The 26,570-nt window shown below is 39.0% G+C and overlaps 4 protein-coding genes across 4 annotated transcripts; 3 read left to right on the forward strand and 1 right to left on the reverse strand.

Annotated features, from left to right (window-relative positions):
- Positions 1–4,666: 4,666 nt before the first annotated feature.
- On the forward strand, positions 4,667–6,905 carry MELLADRAFT_104038 (uncharacterized protein; the record flags this gene model as incomplete). The annotated part of the gene is made up of 3 exons (XM_007407043.1): positions 4,667–4,735; positions 6,192–6,446; positions 6,702–6,905. The coding sequence occupies 3 exons, from the start codon at positions 4,667–4,669 to the stop codon at positions 6,903–6,905; spliced, it is 528 nt and encodes a 175-aa protein (XP_007407105.1).
- A 5,768-nt stretch (positions 6,906–12,673) lies between these two features.
- MELLADRAFT_61038 (uncharacterized protein) lies at positions 12,674–14,141 on the forward strand (the record flags this gene model as incomplete). Its single annotated transcript, XM_007407044.1, has 6 exons — positions 12,674–12,725; positions 12,806–13,199; positions 13,274–13,386; positions 13,461–13,671; positions 13,738–13,859; positions 13,921–14,141. The coding sequence occupies 6 exons, from the start codon at positions 12,674–12,676 to the stop codon at positions 14,139–14,141; spliced, it is 1,113 nt and encodes a 370-aa protein (XP_007407106.1).
- A 3,541-nt stretch (positions 14,142–17,682) lies between these two features.
- MELLADRAFT_71213 (uncharacterized protein) lies at positions 17,683–19,320 on the reverse strand (the record flags this gene model as incomplete). Its single annotated transcript, XM_007407296.1, has 3 exons — positions 17,683–18,186; positions 18,273–18,596; positions 18,700–19,320. The coding sequence occupies 3 exons, from the start codon at positions 19,042–19,044 to the stop codon at positions 17,959–17,961; spliced, it is 897 nt and encodes a 298-aa protein (XP_007407358.1).
- Positions 19,321–20,152: 832 nt separating this feature from the next.
- Positions 20,153–24,049, forward strand: MELLADRAFT_104041 (uncharacterized protein; the record flags this gene model as incomplete). The annotated part of the gene is made up of 4 exons (XM_007407045.1): positions 20,153–20,250; positions 20,301–20,979; positions 23,798–23,941; positions 23,996–24,049. 4 exons carry the CDS (start codon positions 20,153–20,155, stop codon positions 24,047–24,049), a joined length of 975 nt encoding a protein of 324 aa, XP_007407107.1.
- Positions 24,050–26,570: the final 2,521 nt, after the last annotated feature.

Raw genomic sequence — 26,570 nt, forward strand, 5'->3', positions numbered from 1 at the left:
AACTGTTTAATACTATTTTGCTGACTGGATGATCTCTAGACCATGAAGACTATACCCACATAAAAATACATAAATGATCAAAGAAATTCACAAATCAATATCAGTACAAATCAAATCAAAGAAGATAGAGAGGAGTTACTTATCTAAGACTAAGACTTCATTATATCTTTTGGATCTAATCATCTTTATCAAAGTGAATCATTAACAACCTTCAAAACAAAAATAAGTTGATTGAAAATATCTGATTGTCAAATATACAAGACTATTAACCTTCATGATTGGGTGAAAATCCAAAAAATTGATCCATAAATTAAACAATCAATGTACCGATTCCATCAGTATCAAACTCAGAAGATGATGTTAAAGATACAAGACAGAACCTTACTAGTTGTAATATTAAGATAAACACATTAACAGTTATCGGAGTTAGAGGAGAGCAAGGTTGTGGTGAAGTAAGTTTCTGAAATCGAGGTGGTGTGGTGATTATTGATTGAATGATTGGGGTTGCCAAGTCACAACTTGGCGGCCCCGTCCAATGATATTCTTTGGGTTTTGACCAAATTATACTGTCACCCGGGGCTTGTTCATCACGCTCACACCCGGCGTGTTTTTTGGGGCCTAGGGCATGGCTTGGGCCATGGCCTTGCGCCCGATGCGCCCTGCCCTGGCCAAGCCCTTGTGAACAGGGGCTTTGCCAGGGCGCCCTAGCCTCATTCAAATTTCAAAGAGGTCCCTGGTGGACACATCGACTTTAAGAATAAATATAAGGTGCCAACAACACCTAACGTAGAATCAATCTCAAAATTGATCAAACCAACCTATATAAGAACTTGATACAAAGTTGATTGACCATTGATTTCTACTATAGATATTCCAGTTATTTCTTTTTTTTGGTTCCCTTCATCCTTGTTCTTAACATTATATTTCCATCAGACTTGCTCTTGGCTCTACACCAAATGAATCTGTTGAACATCTGATTTTGTATGGATCAGTTGATCTTGTTGAACCATTTGTTTCATCTTGTCCTTGAATCAATATACTTTGTGTTCTTATCATTTCCTGCCTTCTTGTATATGATCACAAAACTTCATCAAGACGCTTGCAAAGCGGACCGAATTACTGCATGTTCAAATTAAACAAATGAGTGACTATCTTCCAGCTCATCACATCAGATTCAATACTGTTTGAGTTGAGGTGGACTGGACCAAAAGCAATCATGTCCTAACATCATCGGCTTTGTAAATCACTGATTGAATCCACTTTGCTCAGTATGATTAAGTCAAGTTGATTGAGTATACATCATCAATTGCTCTATATTGCTAAAAAAGTTTCTTGATAGTGAGAAAATAGAATCTAACTATCTTATCTTGATTTTAAGAATATCCGTCATCGAGAGCCTCTCTTTGATTGATAGCCCTGAGGCGCCCTGGAGGGCCCCAGGGCGGAGGCCAGGGCATGGCTTAAGCCCTAGGCCCCGCCCTGCCCAAAGCCGTGGCACTATGTGGCATCAGGGACCCGGGTGTGAGCGTGACCTGTTCAGAATAGTCATCAAGGCCTTTAAATTTTTGGCTTTCAAACTCATTTCAGACTCAACTATGGTCTTGAACATACACATATGATGATTTCTTTTGAATTTCAAAATTATCATCTTCCAAACTGCAAGAGCCATGCTTTTCCAAAGTAAAAAACACATCTTACCCAGAAAAAGTGAGTAAGTACTTTGCCAACAAAGAACCTAAACATATCTGAGTACTTGAAATTTTCTTTTGTAAAAAAAGGACAAGGCCAAAATGAAAGTCTATTGAAGTTGTAATTTAATGAATTGATATGATTCCAAATAAAATAATTCATAGATATAATATATGGATAAATCCAAATCACAAAACCAAAAACAACCACCTCTCCCTTCTTTCTATCTTTGTCCATGTAATACAATGGTGATATTTATAAGTATATAAAAAAATCTCCCCAACAAAAAATGATAACATATATATAGAAGTTTTTAATAAAAAAGAAAAAAAACCTTTCATGTATCTTCTTAATAGCTTGGCATTGTTGCTGGCTCATTGGGAAAAGTGAAAGATGTAAAAGTATTTCTTAACCCTCAAAAATATTCAATGTGATCTTTGTTGAGGTGTTGCTCAGGGAGCTCTCAAGTTGGTCAATGACTCACATTCACAACATCTGCCAACATCTGTTTTGCATTAGAAGTCTTTGGAAGGGGCTCAAAATGATACTTGGTTGTGGCTTATCTGAAAATATTCTCATACCTTCCAGACATTCTGACACCTTCATGTGTGGACATGCAACTAAACTCTATTTCAGTTAATTTTGGCAGACTGTTTGTCTGCTCCTCTAAGCCAACAATTGAGATTGGATTGAGATAGAATTGTGATTGAATTGATATTGAGCTGACATTGTTTTCAGGTTGAATTGAGATTGGATTGGGCTGGACGTACTCACTGGCCTGCCAGTGAGTAGTAAAATGACACTGTGATTATAGCAGAATTGGAAAGCAAAAGTACATAGAACCTAACTTCAGTGTCTGCAGATGTTGTCATTGGACAGTGTAGAACTTAAAGCTAAACAAGAGCTTTACAGAGCTTAAAGAGGGATAATCTACTAATATGTCTAACTAGTAGAAGTTGCCTAAGCCTGCCTCTTTGAAAGAATCAGCACGGGGTTTTGCTGAATTCTTTGGGATAAGGCACCAGAGAAATTGTTTTCAATACTTAAGTCAAGTATTATTCCCGTGATTTTTTAGAAATAAAGAAACCTCAACACTGCTATAGTGTTATTCCAATCTGAGCACAACAAAACACACTCTTAATTAATAGAAAAGCAACAATCAATTAGGTTGTTATTCCAAAGAAGACTTGTAGTCTTATCACACGTAAAGAAATCTCTCCTTTGATATAAAGGAGCAATTCAGTGAACTTAGTACTGATAAAGTAATTTAATAATGATTAAAAACACTCTAACAAAAGTATAAAACGAGTAAAAAGGGGAAAAAAGGCACATAAATTCCCTAACAATAGTACATAACACTCCCACAATCCTCAATAATGATCAACAACCTCTAAAAACCTTCAAAAACTGTCAAGAATCAACAGAAATCCTCCAATGCAACCATATGATGTCATGAATATCATTGTTTGTAATGACCCAAGGCGTGAATTTGATCAATTGATGTTAATAAATGATGAACAGATCTTCTTATGATGAATACAGGTTATTTTTTCCTAATATTCATAGCTGAAATCCATTTTTGGAATTACATATTTTTTGTAAAGTTGTTCAATTTTGAATTACTATAGCTCATTTGATAGCCCTCATGATACTGATCATTTATCACCCCCATATGACCTATTTCTGATGTGTGATGAATAAGTTATTGAGCTGTAAAGATTGAGAAAATAAGCTTTTGTCATGTAAATGTTATATGTAACCACCAAATTCGAAATTCACTCCAGTTTCTTTGTTGCTGAATAACTTTTTTACTACTCCTCCTTCACTAATGATTTAAAGGTTGTACAATATGAAACCAATGATTTCGCTTCGAATGAACTATTACACACCCAATTCTGACAAGTTTTGACATATGTAATTAACTGAAACCCTCCATTTTTGATGAATTTTGATCATTTTCACATCTAATAATCATTTTATTCTATCAAAAAATCATCCCACAGCATTCCAATCAACCACACAACCATAAAATCCTTCTGAAAAACCCTTGGCGCAATCAATCCTTCAATGACATCACTACACAAGAATTAATACCATAGTACCCTTTTTCAAAATACCCCTTTTCTTGAATAATTTCACACCTCCCTTATCAATCCTTGTGTTTAAAGTTGCTAATGACTAATGTTGTACCTCTCTTTCATAATCAAACCTTCCTGAACCAATAACTCTTATAATGATAACCTAAAAACCATTTTCCAACCTTCCATACCCATATTTTCGAAATTTCCTTCAACTTTTCTAATGCTATCCATCTTCTTTCATTCTTTTCATGACAGTTTCCATTCTTTAAGATACAAACTAAATGTTCTTCTTCTTCCAATTCCTCCTTACTAATTCTTTTAATTTAATTTTCACTCTTATACTATTTTTATTGATCTTTTCAAATTTTTCTTTTCTCTTAGATGTTCTTATCAAATGAATATGTAAATATATGATTAAAAAGATAATGAAATGAAGATTACAAATCAACTTTGAGACCCTTGACGATTAATAACTCCAACAATGACTTTGCCTTTGACTAAAAAATACAAATTTTGCAATAATTTTTGAATTTTTGCTTAAGTAGAGATCTTGCTCACCACAACAGACAAATCAGACGGGACAGACAGAACCAACACCCACTGCTTCATCTAATGTAACCAATAAGCTCACCATTGCAAATGGTATAGGAGGTAATGGAGAACAGTCAGTAGTAAAGACACACACACACGTAGAAGGCCTTGCCAGCACCAGTCAAACAGCTCACAGCCCAGTTTCTCAGTCTGTAAACTTGACACAAAGGTCTACAGAAGGAACCAAGCTATGAAACTGCCACTGCAAACCAAACAGTCAACAAATCAGGAGATAACACTGAAATTATAACTGATACAAATACTGGGAAGGATAGTAAAAAGACTGATATTGGTGCAGATACCACATGTCAGACCCAGAAGTGAAAGCTTCTGATGAATGTGCAAAAACAAACTCCAATGATTCAAAATTGACAGTGAGTAATTCAAAAAATAGACCAGTACAAAATCTGACAGGTAACAATCCAGACATCAGCACAGTGAGGAATCCAGACACCAATACATACTTGAACAAAAGGCCGTTGCTATTTGCGGCCCCCAAAAAATCCATGTAGGTGCTGCCCAAATTACGTCTACATGAGTGTTTCCCACAAAAAAGCACCTACATGTTAAAATTCTCATGTAGGCATAATTTTCCAATGCCTACATACAAAAATTGTGGGAAATTGCAATGTAGGTGCTCAAAAATGGATGTAGGCGTAATTTTTGAGCACCTACATTCTATTTTCCGCATGTAGGCGTACATTCCAAGTACTTACATGGTTTGTAGTTCATGTAGGCATAATTTCCAAGGACATACATTGATTTTTCAGCTCAAATAAGCACCTACATGCAGTCTTGCATATGTAGGCGCTGACAGTCCAGCACCTACAACTCCAGACTGGTCTGAACGGTACAGAAGAACCATTTTCAAGTTGAAATGAGGGTATTGGAGGACGTAAAAAGAGGTTTCAAGTCAAAATGAGTGTATCAAAAGACAAAAATGATACTTTGGAGATGAAATGAGTGTATCAGGAGACATAAAAAGTAGTTCAGAGTTGAAATGAGCATACCAGATGACAAGAATGATAGTTTGGAGATGATAAAAAGCAGTTTGGAGTTGAAATGAGCTTATTGGAAGACAAAAATGATAGTTTGGAGTTGAAATGAGTGTATTGTAAGACATAAAAAGCAGTTCAGAGTTGAAATCAGCATATTGGAAAACAAATACAATAGTTTGGAGTTGAAATGAGTGTATTGGAAGACATAAAAAGTGGAGATGTAAAGAGTGGTTTACATCTCCCAATACACACATTTCAGCTCTGAACTATCATTGTTGTCATCCAGTATGCTCATTGGTTTGGAGTCGAAATGAGTGCATCAGAAGACGTCCACAACATAGGATCATACAAGTTAAAGGTAAACCGTGTTCACCGGAAAAACCTGATTAAACTCCCAATCCCTACTATCAATTTCCAGGTTTACACGTTTACCACATTGAATCTGATTTCCACGTGCCTCACCCCAATTTATTCCCCTTTCCTCTCATCAAATCAATTCTTCACCACCTACCAATCTTCACACTATCCTGGCACTTGCTGCAAACCAGACCCCTCAATCCAAGTAGCTATCTATCAGTCCATTCAAACAACTTCATCAAAACTTTCAATGGAACAAATCAACTTCAACTTCAAACTCAAGCTCCATAGAACTTCATTCAATCTCATTCAACTTGACAAATTATTAAAACCACCTTCAAATCTTGCATGATTAAATACACTCATAAAAAGTCAAGCACAAAAACATTCACCATCAACAAAACCAAACCATCATTCACTTCAATTAAACTCTTCAGAACTGAAATTGATTCAATTGCTAAAAGATGGTGTAAAGCATATAAAAGATAATAAAATCATTCAAGATTCATTAGAAAATAAAACTCTGAATTCATTCAACGTTTTTCAAATCACATTTCAATTCATTCAAATCAAAAATCTAAGTTTAAGTGAAATTGCAGCTAACAAAGCAAGACCAGATCAAATTAAACATTTAGAAACAGCTACAAGTAGATTCTTGAATCTTGAATTAGATCTTGTTCAATTAGGAATTGAATCTTATCATTTTGATTTTAGGATTCCAAGTGATATTGTTAGTTTTTGGATATCTACGAAATTCTTCGAGTTATTTTAATCAATTGTTCTTTTTCTTTTTGGGGGTTTGGTTTGATTGTAGGTTTGGTACTCCAAACGAATATGCAATGAGACGTGATATTACAATGAATGTGTTGTTTTACAATATTCATAATGATCAAATCAAAGATCAAACTGAATGAGTAATCATTTTCCCTTATACATTCTCCAATTCTTGATCTTGAACTGATTCTCTTTGTTTTTGAAATTTCAGGGGCTTGAAGATTTAAAGAATGGTCTGACTAGAACACCTTTTCCTGCTTTAGAAACACTTCAAGATGATCCACTTAGATTGTTATGTTGTATTAGGTTTTCAAGTCGATATGGTTTTCGATTAGATGATCAAATCATTCAAGCTGCTCAATGTGATCAAATCACTGTTAGGATCTGCATCCAATTCTCACCCAACAGAATCTAACAAGGATCTGTTCAAACATTTCATTGATTTGTGGTTCTTTTGTTGAAAACAATTGAATCAGAGAAAATGATGCAGGGTAAGGACATTCGTTTTTTCATGATTAATCTTGAAGTTACTCATCTATTTACTTTTGAATATATAGCTCCATCTCCATTATTATCAATAGAACTTATTAACCATCTAAACCTGTATCACTATATCTTGCGTCCATCTCTGAGATCTTCTAATCAAAGCATTCCCGTCAAACACCTCTTGCTTCCCTCAAACTGATCACGCTTTGATTCATCAACTCAAAGAATTGATTCAGTCTGATCAAAAGTTAGAAACATCAAAACAGAAAATAGTAGGATAATGTGGTTTAGGTGATCATTTAACAACACCATCAAGAGCTATCACTGTAAACATCATTCAACTTCCCCAAATTGTAAGAGGAAAATGATTAATAGTACAGTTTGTCATAAAAGAATCTAATACTGCACACCTGAGCCATTTCACCCACACTACATATGTGCAGCAAGCTAAGTCAATAGTTGGCTATCATGTACATACAGGTTTGCCCAGTTTTTTGCCCACCAGCAGAAATAAATCACATGTTATACCACATGTAACTTTTTTGACTTTGAAAAAATTGTGCCCAAAATTCACTACATATAATTCTGTAAGTGCTCAGTCAATATTGTTGAAGCTATTTCTTAGTAACAGAAAGGGTGTTACATGCAGTTGAGTTGATGAGATTACAACAAAACATTGAGTCAGTGTATGTAGTCAATCTTCGGAATGCTTTTTTGGATTTCTAAAAAGTTACAGCATGTATTACATATGAATAACTTATCCTGATGAGCAGATAACTGAGCAGAACTGTATGTACATGATAACCCCATATTCACTGAGCCTGCTACACATATGTAGTGTGGGTGTTATGGCTCAGGTGTGGAGTGATAGATCATTTTATGACAAATCATACTCCCAGTCACTTTTTCCTGCCCACTTGGGGAATTTGAATAATGTTTGCAGTGTATCATTGTTGTGATTGATCTTGTGCTTTTTGGTTTGGATTTTGAGTAGATTATGATTGTTTATTGCATTCTTTCAAAGATGTTCAATTACGTCATTTTCCACCACAATGTTGGTCATTTGGAACCAAAACCTAAATTGCACCATTCAACTCAAGGTTCTATAATCTTCATTTGTCTTGGGTTTTTCTTAAAACCTAAAATCAAAAACTGGAAAAACCATGAATCATACCTAAACTCAGAATGTGATTTCATAGATCACCTTAAAAACCCTACTTCAAATACATTTTCAACCCATTAGCAAACCAAATCCATTGGTTAAAACAACTCCAACATTCAAAAATTTAGTATAATTTCTTATCAGAGGTTTAAACTCAAGCAGAAACAATTCTGATAAATACAAAAATAGGAGAAGATTGTGAAAGGATTCAAAATGTCACAAATGATTTGTTTGAACTTTTTAAACAATACAGAGTTTTCAAATTGATTGAACTCAAAAATAAATCAAATTTTAATATATTAGAACTACTTCATGAGATTATGCTTAAGTAAATTCAAATACTCATCCAGATCATCTTTACCAACCAAAACTCTTCCTAAACTTTTTTTATTCCAAAACCAAGATCCAATATGTAAATGTTGATGTTTGATTGAATTTCTTTCTTTCTTTCAAGTATTCTGATTTCAGCATTTGAAGAAGAACTTCAATGACCATTAACAACCAACAATTTCAAAAATACAACTAATTCAGAATCCATTTAAATTTTCAAGTTATTTCAACATTTGGCAATTTCAAACAAGGTTGCTGATTTTCTTCTCTTTTTCTCAAATTTACTCAATTACTCACCTCCATTTTCTTTTTGTTTGTACTTGTATAGATTAGAAAATCTTCAATCAATGATTAATTTATCATTTAAAAGACAAATTTGATTACGGCACAATTGAGCTTACATTACCTGATTTGATTACAATCAAGCTATTGCAAAACCTATTGAACTTTGGTTCAGGTATCATTTGCATAATCAAAGATCTAAAAATCAATTAGACAAGGTAAGTATTAACCTTTTCAATTGGTTTTGTGTTTTATTCATTCAACTCATCCATTTCTCAGAGGGCGGAGTACAAGCTCTCTGCCCCTTCCATACTGTTGTATCTATCCGTTTGCCAGAACCATGTGTTATAGGAACGCACATGGTTTCTATATGCCCTTGTCCATATTCATCTGAAGATTCTCTTCCTAGAGCATGTTCTACCATGTATAGAATCCAACCCATCTGTACAGGTTACAGCCTACTGGTTGTGGTTTGGGGGTGGTCTCGGGGGCAAGGGAAATGAGACACATGGTTCAAAGCATGTTTCCCTTGCCCTCTCGACAAGAGAACAGCTCTGAGAAGAAAGAATTCTCAACCCCAGGGTGGTGGGCGGGCTCAAGAAACTAACCGTAAGGTAATAAGAGATAGAGCGATGAGAGATCTTGTGAGATCTTCGAGGTACGTCGCAGGGAGAGGGGAATGTGGTAGAGTCTGGGCGGGAAATTCTTTTCCCTTCTCTACCTTGCCCCCGTTCTACCATTCCGTGACGGATCTCCTTAGACCTGTCACTAGGCTCCCTGCCTGCACTCGAAGCTCTCTCCCACTCCGAGAATATGGAATACAGAGTACCTCCACAGGGTCTGGAACTCTAACCATTTTTTTGTTTTTTGGGTAGCAATTCACCAAATAAAACAAAAATTATATTTGAAAATCAGTCAAGAATTATTTATAATTTGAAATAAAACTATTTTGAGCAGATTGGATTAGATCTATACCTTTACATGGCGGTCATTAATCAAATTTGATGTGAAAATTATTGGATCAATGACAAAATTTAGAGGTTTTTGAAATCAGTTGGAACATATTATTTGATTCTATTGAAATTTTGTATTCAAAAATGGTTCAAATGATCAGAGTGCAAAGAAGTGGAATCTTATTAAAGTTTGTTTTGATGAAGGAAGATTCAAGGATTATGAGACTGGCAAAAGAGTTGGGGAGTGATGGGAATGGGTCAAGTCAAGATAAATTTTGCGCTGTGTCAAGGAGATGACCTGAGTGTTGGAGATATTCCAAAAGAATTATGATTGTTTTCTATGTATGATTAGTGGGGTTTTCTTTTGTAAAGTTTGGGAGAGTTTATTAAATTCTTGCTCTGATTATGTCAGGTTTCCTTTTGGTGTTGTAATCAAAAAGGTTTTATACATATTAAACATCTGAGTCAAAGAAGAAGATAAAAGTATTCCAAATCTTTTTGCATAAAAGTCTTAAATGTATGCTGGTGTAGTTAGAGCAAAAAAGACAGGCCCTCCTTGGTTAATGTTGATTGTGATTGTAAAATTATTCAACCCAATTGATATGTACACATTGTTATACTTCTTCATGAGAGTATGATTTCATTGTCCTGTTATTGTAAGTTGTTTGATTAACATTTACAGTGTTCACTTGATCTTGGTGAGTCTATGGAGATGATCAATCCACCATGTGTTAATTTGAGTATGATAAGCCAGCTTAAAAAAGCCCCATCTGCGCAGACACACCCTTCAGCTAAATGATAAGGTGGTTGTGCAATTTTGGAAACCACTTTACCATCAGTATTGACAAAGACCGACTGGATTGTCACTTCATTAGACAATTGTATTTACATAGGTTGGTCCATATGAGCCAGTGATGCGGCGCCCGCCGCCCAGTTGTGCTAGTCAAAGTCTATGTTGCAGCCTGAACTGTCAAATCAGTGGTTTTTTTGGGCTGCAAAAACATTTATTGCATTGCTGCCCAAAAAAATAGAATTCAATCTTTTTTGGCGCTGTTGCGCCTCTTGTGTTGCGCAATGGTCAGGGCACTATGCAACATGAACTCAACTTTTGTTGTTGCGGTATTAACCGCAACACAGAGTCTAATGCTGGTTTTTGTTGCGTGTTGCAGAGCAACACACCAAAAAACATGTGTGTTGTGGCATGGTGCTTTGCTGTCACAGGGTTACCCCTGGCCAGACCACTCCTTGTTGTGCATTCACTAAGGAATCTTGCTGATCATGACAAGCACAATAATCTTGCTGGCTTGTTGAACACCACTGTTATTTATGATGAACATGAGGAATATCATGTCATTCACATTGAGGATGTTATTGTCATCAAGAACCTCAAAGGTAAATTTGATATTGATGACAACACTTTCCATGGTTGGCTTAGCAACTTTTGTTTTCTCTCACACTGGCTCTTGTTGATATCCTTCAATTGTTTGAATTTGTGTGTTTATGTTGCTGCCCACTTTTTATTGCTTTTGTATGTTGAAATTCAGAAAAAGAATTTCTTGTCTAATAGTCACACACTCTAGCCAGCTATGGGGTGTAAGCAGTTTGTTCAGCCTCCTTTGAGCATGGGTTTTGAGTCCCTTTGCAGGGTCTCAGGTCAATAAAGCCTTCCCTTCCTGCTTTGTGATTCAAGTTAGATATTCCTGTTATGGACAGACTTGGGGGTTTTCGGCGACGAGGGTCAAGGGAGTTCTGGTGAGGATTTGTATCTATTACCAGTCTTCCTATGTGGATTGTCGGATGAGGGAAAATCTGTACAGGCAATGTATCTACAACTATAAGATGGTTCTCGAGCTTGTGACATGTAATGTGAATATGTCACTCAAGTGAAATAGAACCAGTTCATAACATTATCCCCCCTTTAATGCCCAAGCTTCCTCTTGCAAGCTCTGCATTCTTTCCACGGGCTGCGTTAAAAGCCCAAAAACTCTAGAATCAACCACCTGGAGCCACATGGTCCTCAGTCTTGCTCTGTCAAGATCAAGTACCACAATTGGCATCTTGAATCTATTCATGATGAAAGAAGAGCAATCACCCTCTTCATCTTGTCTCCACAAAGCCTGGGGAAAAGTTGTCAATGGTCAGGTTAAAATCAGCCTTGTATCAAGAAGCACCAACATAATTCCCTGGGAGTCTGCCATGCTGAATGTCCCTGGAGGCTTAAGGCAAGGAAGGGAGTGTGGAGCCAAATAAAATCTTAGCAAAATTTCTTAGAACATTACAAGACTTGGATTTTATCTTCTCACTTCACCTTGGGTCTATCCTCAAGGACAGTCAATATATGCCAGCCTCCAATGTCATTAGATAGAAAATGCATTATATCATCAGTCAAATCAAGAAGCCTCAGTTTATTGGTACAGGGATTGAGGTTGAATCAAAAATTCAAAACATGTCCAGTAGATTTAAGATTTGCTTTTGTTCTATGAGAATATTGGTATGTGTAATGAAATACATAATGAATTGTTAGATAGTCTATTTCCAAGATATATTCACTTTGCGCAGCAATGCATCCAACTTGTAATCCCCTCGTTTTTTCTTTCAAAGTCTTTGTATATTGACTCAATCTATCAATAACAGAAACCTCACTCACTGGGGTATCCATTGAAAAGAAAAATTAAATGAAGAAACTCTATTGGTACATTATGTTTAGTATTCTGAATGAATCCAAATACAAAACCCATGGGTTTCAAACCCTCAGATCAAAGATAGAGGAAGGAATAAGCTCAAGTAGCTCTGATCAAATGGGAGGAAGTGGGTGGCAAATTGTAAAGAGATGTTAAAGATTCATTGATCTATATTTAACTCACCTCATCAATCTCCCCTACATATCCAGGGCTTTCAAACCTGTTGGTTTCTGATACTAAAGATGACCAGTCAGCTATCAAAAAGAGTGTTGAGCAAGCAAGACCCAAAATGGAACTGTTGAAATCACCATCAGAAACAATCAGTATGTTTTGGGAAAAAAGTGAGTCGTCCAGATGGTCTTCTATCAGTGATATCCCACTAATCATCTCACTTCAAACTATATTCAAATGACCTGTGAAGACAATGGAGCTATCCTATACAAAGAAAGATATCCAATGCTGATCTCACATATACAAAAGCTTCTGGTGTCTAACCCAAAAACCTGGGCTAAAAGGATGTTAATCATTTTTGAAGAGATTGAAGCAAAGAGAGATACAATAGATCCTTGCAAACAGATCACACTATTTCAAATCTTGATTCAAATGATCAAGATTTACAAGTTGCCTATCAATTTTATGCTTGTTGTTTGGGCTGAGTCTGTCAAAATCAGTGAGGTGGTTAATATTTTTGGTGATAATATACCACAATCAAGCCTCTGGGAGGATAAATCACTATGGAACAATGAGTTGGCAAAGACAGAGGCATGTTATCGGGATGAAATTATAAAGCTGACCAAGAAACTGAGCCCAGGAAGGTGAGTGGCCAGATAACTAATTAGGTCTTGAAATGAGCAAAAGAATTGATGACCTAAATTTGAATTATTGTCAGAGAACTTTTGGAGTTTGTGGCCATGCAAGAAAACCATGCACCTTATGGAATAAAATTGACAGATGATTGGACACCTGAAGAACAAAAGGATTTGTTTGAATTTTGGATGACTAGTAAGTTTGAAACCTTAATCCCATCTTCAAAAATCAAAAATTTAAGTTGACATGAAAGTACATGATTGCCAAAGAACGAATCTTACCATTTTGGATCACATTAGACCCAAGATTAAAAAACATTTTGGAAACTCAATTTGTTCAGACTTCTTTAATTAAAGTACTTCAAAACTTTCCTGATTGTCATCTTAAAATTGGATGTGGATTCAAGCATTGGGCAGAAACACAATTGAGAGATCAATCAAAGACTGTATTGCAGTACATCAATTCATTGGATGGTGGCTTGTGAGTTCTTCAGATAAACTGTTAAATTTTTCATTTCCTGTAATGGTACTGATTTAATTATAACAGCAATTGTGGTCATTCATACATGTTTGACCTGGTCCAAGAACTCTACCCACCTTATGGGTTGAAGCTAAACCAAGCAATCACATCAACACAACGAATAGAGATTGTTAAGTTTTGGGCTACTCGTGAGTATGTCTTCAAACTCCAAATTGCTAGCAGTTTATTGATGTTCCTCATTCTTTCAAGACATTGTGATATTCACAAGAATGAAATCATTCGGAGAAACAGAAGACTTAAATGAAGCTATCAACCTCTTGGTGATAAACAACTTTGATGAGACAAGTGAAATTATGAAGACATTCCTTGAGAATGAGAATGCTTTTGATGAAAATACTTCAATTCTTGCTCAATTTTTGGCATCTTTCATAAACATCACCAAGGATAAGGCACAAGAGGAAATTTCATAAGAAGCTTTGCATGAATTTTCAAAAACAAACTGATTCAATGATTCAAGATACTGTTGTACAAGAGAGTGATGCTCCTTGAGACCTAGTTCTATGCCTTCTTTTTATTTATGTTTGCCTCTTTGTAAATGTATTGATAGTGTTCCCAAAACTTGCGGTGGTACTCAAACTTTCATTACCCAAAAGCAAATAAAGCTCTGGGTATGGGAAAGCATAGTCCTCTCAAGCTGTTACAGGTAAGGCATACATGTCACCAGAGTACCGTACAAAGGGTGGAAGGAAGGGACACACAGAGCTTTTCTCTCTCTGCCTATTCCACCACTTCATCTTAAGCTTTATCCACAACCATTGACATCTCATAAGACTCAAACATAGATCTCTGATTTTAAAAGCCCATCCACCACCCGGGGTTGAGAAGTCTTGCTTCTCAGAGCTGTTCTCTCGTCTAGAGGGCAAGAGAAACATGCTTTGAACCATGTGTCTCATTTCCCTTGCCCCCAAGACCACCCCCAAACCACAACCAGTAGGATGTAACCTGTACAGATGGGTTGGATTCTATACGTGGTAGAACATGCTCTAGGAAGAGAATCTTCAGATGAATATGGACAAGGGCATATAGAAACCGTGTGCGTTCCTAGAACACATGGTTCCGGGAAACGGATAGATACAAAAGTATGGAAGGGGCAGAGAGAGCTTGTACTCCGCCCTCTGAGAAATGGATGAGTTGAATGAATAAAACACACAACCAATTGAAAAGGTTAATACCCAAACCAGGCCCCCAAATGTGAGGGTTGGGTACTCTTTGAGAGTGCTCAATGCTCACTAAAGGTGGGTCAAGATGGTTTGAACACTTAAATAATTATATGTATATTTCAATATAATGTAATTACAATCAGATGATAAGAAAAGAAAGAGGAGGAAGGATAGAACTGGCCTGTTTGGGTAAATCCAGACAGGCTACAGTTAATTGACTCCTTAAAAGGAGGTTTGAAATATAATATGAGAAGGCTGGATCCAAAGCCCTCCTTTAATCTTTTAAGGTAATAGATTAAAGAGTGGTGTGTAGGTCACTAGCCTGGTTGTTTATAGTCACCAACTGGTAGTTATTCAAAAGGTCACTAACCTGTGAGTTGATGTAGGTCACTAACCTGCAGTTGTTCAAAAGGTCACTAACCTGAGAGTTAATAAAGGTTACTAACCTGTAGTTATTCAAAAGGTGACTAACCTGGGGTTCTTTGAGAGGTCACTAACCTGAAGTAGTCTACTTAGGGAAAGTAGAGGATCCAAGGGATGAAGAGATGAATTACTTTATCTTTTAGGCAGGAAGCTGCTTTAAAGAGTTGAAGTGAATCACTAGTCTTATTATTATAAGACTTTTGATTATGTACTTCAATTGAACTTTAAAGGGTTCTTTAAAAGATTTGTGTAATAAATTGCTTGAGGGAAAATCCTTGAAGGCTGAGAGAGGAGGGGTTTATATATCCTCCTCTCCAAACCTAATTGTAGTGATATTTGATTGTATCATCACTGTGGTTTAGGTTTTAATAATTACTATTAATTATCATTATTATTAATATAACATAATTACATATACGTGTTATGTATTTTATGTAGTATAAGCATTTTAACTCTTGACACTGAGTTATGAGGTGTAATTAGTATTTTATTACATGTTACATATGTTTTTTAAGTGTATATACATATGTAATTGATGTTTGTATGTGTTTTATTATATGTTACATGTGTTTTATAAGCTGTATGTACATGTAATAAGGTTTATAAGTAAAAGTACAATATTATAAGTTAGTTTTGGGTACATGTATATGTACCCAGGGCTGACATGTAGGATGATGTCTTTCAGAATAGAGGGGAGGTACCTATGTGGAAGGTGGGACAGTCTTAAGAAGTTGAGGACTTACTACATGATGAATCCATTACAACTATGGAATTCAACACTACACATGAACACACAAGTCATTTAGGACACAACACTTGTAACTTAGGAATGGAATGGTTTGATTAGAAGATTTTTTCTACATGGAACACATTAGCGTAAAATCTTACTGTTGAGGCAGATTCATGCAGCAATCTCACTACTTCATGAGCTCCAGATAAATTGTCTTGGGGGAAAGTATGTATGTCAAATGGCAGCAACAAGTTGGACAACACAGGACCCCTGATGAACGGATCATACCGGCCCCGGCCACACATTTTGTAAATTTCCCATGAGTGACGGCAAATTGGGACATCTTGACATGTCACGGGAGATTGTTTGTAATGTTTGCTATCAATTACATACACTTTCACCTATGTAGCACATGTAATTACGGAGATATCCGGTTGTAACACAAAGTCCAACCAGGTATGAATTATTCTCAAGCCTCTGGGCAAAAAAACCTTGATTGCACTTTTGTGCGGCAACCAGACACGCTGTGGCTTCCAGACGTACACCAGCAGATAGCCTGTGTCTTTGTACATCTTTTGAGCATGTCACATGTAAAGGAATGTTAGATGTGGTTTCACAGGATCTTGGTATCCAAAAACCTCTTTTCATTGGTAGGTTCCCTTGGCGCTCTCCAGGGTCCTGACAACACCCAGGTGAAAACCTAAAACAAAGCATATTTTCTTGTACCTGCAGCCATTATTGTAAAGTTTGCACCTGGGCAAAGAAAACAGTCAGGTCATAATCAAACTTAGCAAAGTCCTACTTGTTTTGAGCTGTACTGGCCAGCTCAAACAAGGGACTTACGTGTAATGTCCAAAAAATGGTGTGAGATCTGTCAGGGCTTTTCCCAAAAATCTACTGGCCTTATGAAACTTTTTTTGACATTTTCAAACTTCATTAGCCCCAAAACAAAAATTGTACCTCTTGAAATTCTCTATAACCTGGTACTCTTGGCTTCTTGATAGTGTGAGTGGTTGTGCAGATATTTATATAAGTGTTTCACAGCTTGAAGCCAAAAATTGAGTAATCTTGCCTGATCCGAGTCTGAAATTTGAACTTTGGTGTAGACTTGAAATAGCAACTTTCCTGCCTGTTTGCAGAACCAATCAAGCTATCAGGGTTCTGAAAGTGTTGGCTTGTAGCCAAAAGCAAGGCGCTCATTTTTCATTTTTGGTACAGGAAAGGTTAGAATGGTAAAAAAAAGTTTCATAAGGCTAGTAGATTTTTGGGAAAAGCCCCAACAGATCTCACGCCATTTTTTGGACATTACGCGTAAGTCCCTCGTTTGAGCTGGCCAGTACAGCTCAAAACGAGTAGGACTTTGTTAAGTTTGGGTCATCATGACCTAATTAATGAGTGGACAATACCTCAAAACTATATGTAAAATCTTGTGATGTCAATGACCATAGCCAATTTGAGATTTTGGAAGGTTTTGATCACCAATTTTTGGCTTGTAATTCATGGGGGGCACAAGCCTTTCAAGAATGGTCGTAAGTTTAAATTGCAAAACTGATTAAGCCTTTTCTCACATTCCCTTTTTATCATCTAATCGACTATGTATAAACACTCGCTACTTACATAAACTTGAAAGCACAGACAAATTTGAACATGTTTTGAGATATATACATCATATACAGAACAACAAAACCCCTGACCCAAAAGAACGAGAGATAAGAACAAAAGAAAACAAGATGTAGATTTGCTGGATTTTGGTGGTATAACAATACGTACCTGAACCAAAAAGGACGACTTGAAAGTTGACAACGAGATGAAAGGAAGGCATACAAACTGAGAAGAAAGTCAAATCACATGAAATGATAAAAACTGGAAACTATTGCTTATCGGATGAAGAGTTTGGTTTGTTGGAGGGTATGATTACATCAGTTCAAATTCATCTGTAGAATCATGAGTTTCGACTTCGAGCCAATTACTTGATTCATCACTTTGATTGGATCCAAGTTCATCAAAAGAGATTCTAGAAGATATACTCTGAGCGGGTTTTGAAGAGCTTTGATCTGAATTGGTTTCGTTTTCAATCGGTTTTGTAGAGTGGTTTGAATCATTCGATTCAACAGGTTCCATCGACATTTCAGGTTCTGGAATCTGTGTATTCAAAAAATAAGACAGATTTAGTGGCTGATCATCTTCGAATGTAAGGAGCCTGGAAGCTGAATATGAATTGTACATACCTGCGATGGCAATTCTTCACCATGAGATGAACTGTCTTCGTGTTTAGAAAATTTTTCTTCTGTATGAGAAGAACCTCCTTCCCAATGTAAAAACTCTTGTTCATCATCAAAAAGATTTCCTTGCCCATGAGATGCAAGAGCCAGACTTGTTGGAGAGGAAGTCGAGCTTTCTTGATTTATATTTCTTGGGATTTCTTTTAAAGGTATATCTGATTGATCTTTTGTTGATACTGTTTGACTTGATTCGAATGGATTTGAATTTGTAACTGATCGATTAAATTTGAATGGTTCATCCTGTTCACTGAAATCAATTAAAGGAAAGACCTAGGAAAATAGTTAATGTCAGTTGCATATATTCAGGGAGTCAAAAACCGGTTTTTAGCATTTAAGATAGATCTCTTGCGATAAGGTTCAAATTCAAGCTGACCTTTGATTTCTGATACTGACTTGGATTTTGATTAGTTTGAAATCGATTCCTTAAAGTAAAAGGAATCGGATCTTGATGATTTGATTGATGATCTTTAAATGGATCGATTCTGAAAGTTTGATAACAACTTGGCGATAAGTTTTTTTCAATTTCTTCTTCCTCTTCTTCTTCTGCATCATCCGTTTCTTGTTTACGGTGATTTCTTTTGAGTGTAATTCGCTTCGGCTGAAATCTGATTCGGTTAAATTCTTCTTCTGCTTTAAATTGTTGATACTCATTAACTAACAAGATTCCTGTACCGATGAAGATTACTACACCGGCTATTAAGAGAAATGGGTGTGGCATGTTGGGCTGATCTTGGAACTTCGATTCGGATGATGTTGTTGGTCAATTAGTTTGATCGTATTGAGTATATAAAGAGCTGCTTAACGGTTTATAAGGACGAGTTTTAGTGTGATGTGGATGAGTTTAATTAAAAGTTCAACGAGGTAATCAACGAATCAAAAAAGCCAAAATGCTGATCAACACAATCTAAACCAAACGTCAATTTCAGGAACCACTTCTTGATATGTAACAATTTTAGACGAGGAATATCAATCGAGCAATGAGAATGGATGATCAAGAAATCAAAATCAAAGATGAGACTACTATTTATCCTATCATTCGGTGGAATTCAAAACATAGAAGTTATCCTCAAATTATTGAAATCTTGAGAAATTTCGAATTCATTCGATTTCAAATCCAACGAACAATTTCATAACTTGAATTTCAAATCAAATCTTGGATTTCATGTTCTAGAATAAGAAGGTGATGAGAAAGGACCCAGGAATGCTCCTGTAGAGGTTGGTGTCGAAACCCGATTTTGGGTTTTTGGGCTCTATACTGCACACCAGTGCTCGCCTCAGGCTGCAAAGCACCTCAAAAGATGCGCTTGGGTGAGGGCTATCCAGAAATATAGCTTACAGTACACCACGGGTAGGTCTCGTATCAGAAAAAGGTCAGCAGACCGCCTGGGTCTGAGAACCGTCGGGCGTCCGAATTTGGGCCAAAGTGAGGCGGCGCATGGGCGGGCCATCTCGTCGAAAGGCCGCCCCAGGGCACCCAATTTGTGGGCCATCTCAAGACCGACCAGCGCCGGTTGCACACCGCCTTTGGCGAGTGTTTGGCCGCCTACATCAAGACTCGACTTGAGGCCGCCACGTTCGACCTGCAGGCCGCCAAGCAGGCAGCCTGTAGGCCGCCACAAACTCAGGTTAACCCAAGCGCCCAATGACCTTCAGACCGTCACTCCACGTATATCGCAATTGCTCCGCAAAGCATTTACGCCTTCTTTGCAGCCACCGTAGGCTGTTTCCCCTGTCAATTTAACCGACATCAAATAACAGGGATCGTTGGGAGATTGTTGGATGATGCCATCAACAATTTTAACACAAGTTGTGTCAAATGCCATGCAATGCATGATGTAAAGCTCTCAGGGCCATCACTTCCACAGAACCAAAGGTTCTCACTTGCAGTATTTGCAATGACCCCAGTTTGTGGAGCCAAATTCAGGTGTTGATATTTTTTTAATCCCCCAAATATCAATTTTGGCTTCGATTCAGCTTCACCAATCAGCTTGCCCAACGATATCCAATGGCGGATTCCATGTCCAATCACCCTTACACAGACCCATGTAAACCTTTTCACGTGTTTCCTTTCCCGTCGGCTTTGCTGACCATCCCCAAAGACATCTACGCCAGTTCAGAAGACCCAGCGGATCCTCAAATCCGATGTTCTGCCTGCAACAGCCGCACGCTGGCGGATTATCGAGGCCACATCAAAACTGCCGCGCATCGTGCCGCTGTTCAGCGACGTATCGAGCGAGATGCAGCCGACAAAGTCATGCTTCGTTCAATCCAAGCAAACCACGATGATCGCATGGAAGACCAAGACCATGATACACCAGAGCAACAATACATTGATCAAGAAGACCCTCCGGCACCTGATTCACCCAAACACCCGCTCACTCCTCTCTCTTATCTTCGAGATCTACACGGCACTGGGATTTCCGAAGGATCATCGGACTCCGACCACTCGGATAACATTTTGGATTTCCAATTGCTTCGTCAAGCCTTAGAAGCAATGAACAACCTGGGTGACCATCCCGTCGAAGACCATCCCGTCGAAGACCATCCCGCCGAAGACGCAGACGAGAACCCCGAGGAGATGGCCTTAGACGATGATATACTTGATGTGGATCCAGCGGATTTGAATGGGTGGTATCCATTCGCAAATAAAGAGGTGAATGGATACCAACAATGCTGATTGTTGGTTTCGGGAACTGACATATTCGGTTGTGGTTGATCATACAGCAAGTCGTGGCATTGCTAATCATTGGTTCCACCCGAAGCCTCCTATCCCGGCTACAATACCAGCGCATTCGCTCGATTTTACGAATCTGCAAGGTGGACCTGCCTGCGTGGGGATCTCTACGTGATTTAAGCAACCGCCTCAAGAGGAAAATGGGCCTCCAAATCGCCGCAAGAGACAGTCCAACCGGCAGCCCTTTATTTGGTTTGAAGGTGCAGACCATCATAGAAAGCGTAAGCCGTTGGAACTTATTCAATTATGAATACCTACTAACCATGATTTGAATCTTTGTTTAGGAGTTGGCCAACCCATTAGTCAGCCCACATCTAGTATTTATGCCGGAGCTCCCTGTCAGCAGCCCTACCAATTGCCTATCCCAGTGCCAAAAGTGGCGCGAGTTGTATCCACGACATCTCCGAGTCCAAATGGTCACCTCTAGAACCAAACACTTTTATATATACGAGCCTTTGCAGGTAACTTCTGGCCAATTGGTGGTCCCGATTTTTTTCTACCAGCAGGAAGGCGACATCATGGCCAAATGTGTTAGGGCGGTTGTGGAACCGGTCGCACATCCGCTTTCGGGTTATAATATATTTATCGAAGCGGAGACGTCTTTTGTTTCACCTGAACTCTTGACAATCAACGTCAACATGTTCTGGAGAAATTTTGATGAGGTTGAACTGGATGATGGCATACGCCTCAGTGAGGCATGCAGAAATCATATGTATTGTGAGTGTTTGCAATTCAATTTCAACGTCAACACATGAGCCTAATGCCTTTCATTCTCACAGAGCATACTACCACAGGCGTCCAGCCAATCCCATTCATAAATCCTTGGAGGATCAAAGCCAACGGTAAAATTATACGACACGTACCACTCACAATCTACTCAGACGATACCTCGGGCAATGTATCCAAAAAATACAACAAGCATATGAGTATTTATTTCACGCTCTCAGGGTTGGCCCCGGAATGGTCAAACCAAGAGTACAACACAGATTTCCTCGCTAAATCGAACTGTGCATCCGCCCTCAAATTGTTCAACCAGGTAGTTGACAAAATAAAGTAAGTTTATCATCATGAATCAATGTTCGAACTTGGACACTAACAAATGTGGTCAAAGTGATCTAGGATGCCAAGGATTCACCACGTATGATCACACGCTGGGACAGGATGTATGTGCAATGGTGGTGGTCCTCTGTCACCTCGGGGACTCTCCCATGCACGCGGAGATCTGTAACACTAAAAACCCAGCAAATACCTTGACTCCGTGTCGCATGTGCGAACTGCAAGTGGACAGGCAGGTGGAAAAACAAATGGAAGGTTTTGTGCGTGACTTTTTGGGTCTGGACCCAGACAGAGAAAAGGTGAGCTACCCGCACTCTTATTTGCTTTCATGATGCTAACTATTTGATTCCAATAAGACCAAATTGGCTACTCGAGATTGGAATCTTACTCGCGAGAGAACTCGCGAAATATGGCGTGCCGCTCAAAGGCGTAACAGCCAAAAGATCATGGAAGACTTGGGTCGAATCTACGGACAGCAAGATACCTTGAATGATCACTTTATCCATCTGGTTCAGTCTGCTCAAGATAATCTTTCACCTCAGCAGGTTGATAGTCTTTGTGACCAGCTCACTCTGGAGTGGGGGGACCGGCTATTCAACCCAATGTTGAGGCTCAATGGTACGTATGTTCCCTTCGTCTGCAATGATCACTGGTCCTGATAGTCAATCATGCCACCAGGTTTCGATGGACATCTGGATACCCCGATCGAGATACTTCATGTTGTGCTTTTGGGGGTGGTGAAGTACCTTTTTCGCGACACGATGAAGACAATTAAGCCAGGTAAAGCCGGCGCCCAAAAGTACAATCGACTTGCCGCCAGGTGGCGCGCTTTCAAACGCAAAGGATTGAAAATGCCACCGATCCAGCCCACCACTTTGATACAGTTCTTCCAAAGTCTGGTAGGCAAAGAGTTCCGCACCGTGCTACAGACGGCCCCTTTTGTCATCTATGAACATCTTACGCCAGAGGTGCGACATCTATGGACGGCACTCTGCATGTTGGGATCATACGTCTTTCAAACTGAAATCAAAAACACCGACACCTATCTGAAGGAACTCGATACACACATCGATATTTTCCTCCATCAACTCATGGAGCTGACGGAACAATGGGTAAACAAGCCAAAATTCCATATGTTGATCCACCTCAAGGCTTCAATCCAACGCTTTGGACCGCCCTGTCTTGTAGCAGCTGAGAAATTCGAATCTTTCAATGGGAAAACTCGCGATGCATTGGTGCATTTGAACAAACAAAGCCCGGGAAATGACATTGCCAATACCTTCCTAACTGCCCTCATGATGCGTATATTTCTCTCCGGCACTTCTTTTTTTGATCATGAGATGCAGGCCAGAGTATCCGCCGGTCATGAGATTCAATCTCTCATGACAAAAATTCCCGAATTGGCTCAGTCAATGGGCCTTGACAGTAATGTCGGCCGCATAGGATTACACACTGACAGTGGTGAGTTCTGTCATTTATTCACCTCATGAAATCTTGACCCTGATCCTTCCTTGTGCATGTTCCAGGCCCAAAATCGATTCAGGGTCAAGTTCCTGCGTGTCTGACCCAGATGGCTTTGGATGTCACGTTGAAAGAGCTGGACAGCGTAACCCTGCCGTCGCAGCACAAGATTGAAGCACAAGACTTCGTTGTGATAAAAGGCGACGGGGTCATTTGTCAGGTTGTCTCAATCTGGAAGCCAGAAAACGTGGCTTCTTCAAAATCCATACCAATCCTCGCCAAATTCACCAAGGGACGAATTGTCCCTTTTTATGGCATGCGAGAGTTTATCACCTCCGAACGAGTCTTTCCATGTGACATAAAGGTAAGTCACATGGAACATTACAAATCATGTTATATATACCGAATCTGATTTTAGGTGAAAGGCTGTGGAATCCCTCATCAATATGCAGCACAATTGTCACGATGGTGAATGCCTGGTGACCTCAACGCATAAGAAAAAAATCGAAAGGAAAGCAACCAAAATCTTGGTGCCCACCATCCAACATTCGCCCACCAAGTCGTTCATCCTCAACTCCGCGTCACATTATTCAGCCGATTTACATTGAAAATTAGCAGATATTCAATTCGATGACATCACACCAACTCAATGGAATAAAGCAATTGGTACTGGTGTTGCAATTTGGAAATCAACACCACGACCGGCTCGAAAGGATAAGAAAAAAGACGCTGAACCCAAAGCTTAGTGTTCAACAGTCCATGTAACCATTCCATAAATTAGTTTGGTGTCATGGTTCCAAACGCAACTGGTGATTTTTGGGGCACGTGCAAGGCCAGATAATAAATTGTGATCGAAATGTCATGTTATAACAGGAGTTTTAATAGGGCGGTTCAAGTCAAGAACTGCGAACGACCGGAACCAGAGCCCTGATCCGTTTTTTTAAGGTAGCTGCATCCTTAAAATTTTTGTTTGGTTTTGCATGAACGGTCGCAAAATTGTTTCTTTTTTGGGTCATAAAAGAAGGGCCAACAGTTCATTTTGGTTCCTTGTTCTTTTCTTAGATGCCTTTTGCTTGATTATGCTTTATGCACAAAGGGACCATAGCCGGGCATAACATTAATTTTCATCTTGCACGTGTGAGATTTCGTTGCTACGACTTTTCTTTTGTATTCAGCTTAGTTTTCATTCCCCTTTTTACTATCCATCGCTACTACTTTTTCTATCAGCTTCACATTATCTTGAACTTCATTTTTGCTTTACCATCATCATACTACCATGCCTCGCGTCTCTGAAAGGTCATCTGCTATACGTGACATTACCCATCTCTATCTGGTCGCCCAAACAACCTCAGATGTTTGCACGCCTGGGATAGCCTCCAATTTCAACTGTCCCACCGAAGGTGAAATCATATTCCCTGGCGATCCTGTTTTGGCCGCCTTGTACGACGAACTTTTTGACAAAGAAGACCAGTGGGGCGAACTGCTTGCCCAGGTGACCGCGAAGCGTTACCTCAACAACCGTATACGGATTCCTCTCCCCACGGCGTTTGACCTGCGTGATATGCTCCGAAGCCGAAGGACCGACTTCCGGCAGGCAATGAGGACAACTCCTGAATGCTTTCAAGCCCTTCTCACCTTGATTCAATTTCACCCGATCTTTGTCTCTTCTAGTAACAACCCACAACCACCAATTGAAAAGCAACTGGCTATCACCCTGGAGCGACTCGGAAGTAACGGCAACGGTGCCTCTGTTGGGAGATTCGCTCGCAATTATAAAGTGGGGCGAGGCTCTGTCATAAATTGTAGTCGGCGGGTCATTTCGGCTATTATGGATGTAGGTGCACATTATCTCTCGTGGCCAACCTCCAATCGGCGCAAAGCCATTTCCAAAGTACTTGAACGGGATGGTTTCCCTGGATGTGTGGGCTTCGTTGACGGAACAACCATACCTCTGTTCCAGCGACCCGGTCGGGATGGCGAAGTCTTTTTTGATCACAAACATCGATACTCTATCAATGTACAGGTCGTTTGTGACTGCGACCGAAGAATAACCTTATACGCCTATGCGGGCTGGCCTGGCTCGTGCTGCGACAGCACCGTGTATTCTAAAACGGAAATATCAAATCAGCCGAATAATTACTTTGATAAAGGTGGGAATTAATTTCATATCAAGGTGTTTTGACTTGCATTAAACTGATTTGTTTCTTTTCCCAGGTGAATACCTTCTAGCAGATTCCGCTTACATACCATCTGAAACCGTTGTACCATCCTACAAAGGCCAAGCGGCTGAAGTCAAAAGAAACAAAGACTTTAACTGGTGTGTAGCAAAGTCACGCGTTCGAAATGAGCACTGCATCGGTATTCTCAAATCGCGGTGGGCATCTCTGCAAGGTTTGCGATTGGGGCTGAACAGTCGCGAGGATATGGATCACGTTCTGCGGTGGGTTCGTTGTTGCATCATCTTGCACAACATGTTGGCGGATCTTGGAAATGTTTGGAACAAAGAAGAAGGCAACCTCATCTTGCCGGAGCCGGGAGAAGCTGGGGTGGCTCACTTAAACGGGGTCAATGGAGGTGAAGTGCCGGAACAGGAGCTCATTGAGAGAGGCAGGGCAAAACGCGAGTCTATTAGAGACCATGCAGTTGCTTACAACTGGCAGAGCGGCGGACTACCAATTGTCTCCTGAATTCGATTCACTTCAAGTTTGAATTTTTCTATATCTTGTCTTTGAGCGGTTCTGTAGTATCTTCTATATCTTGTCTTTGAGCGGTTCTGTAGTATCTGTTGACCTTGGACTTGTCTCTTTTTTCAACTTGTTGTCTCTGTTAATTTTTCTATATGTTATCTTTTGTTTACCTCCTTTATTGGGTGGCGACTTACCGAGTGAGAGTGTTGTCAAAATAAATATTAAAACTTCTAAAAACTATAAAAAGTTTGAAAGCCTTCGAAGGGGAGACCCTATACACTCATCTTGAAGTGGGAAGGAGGTGTC

Source organism: Melampsora larici-populina (genome assembly GCF_000204055.1).
Source record: "Melampsora larici-populina 98AG31 unplaced genomic scaffold MELLAscaffold_8, whole genome shotgun sequence".
Classification (NCBI taxonomy): Eukaryota; Fungi; Basidiomycota; class Pucciniomycetes; order Pucciniales; family Melampsoraceae; genus Melampsora; species Melampsora laricis-populina.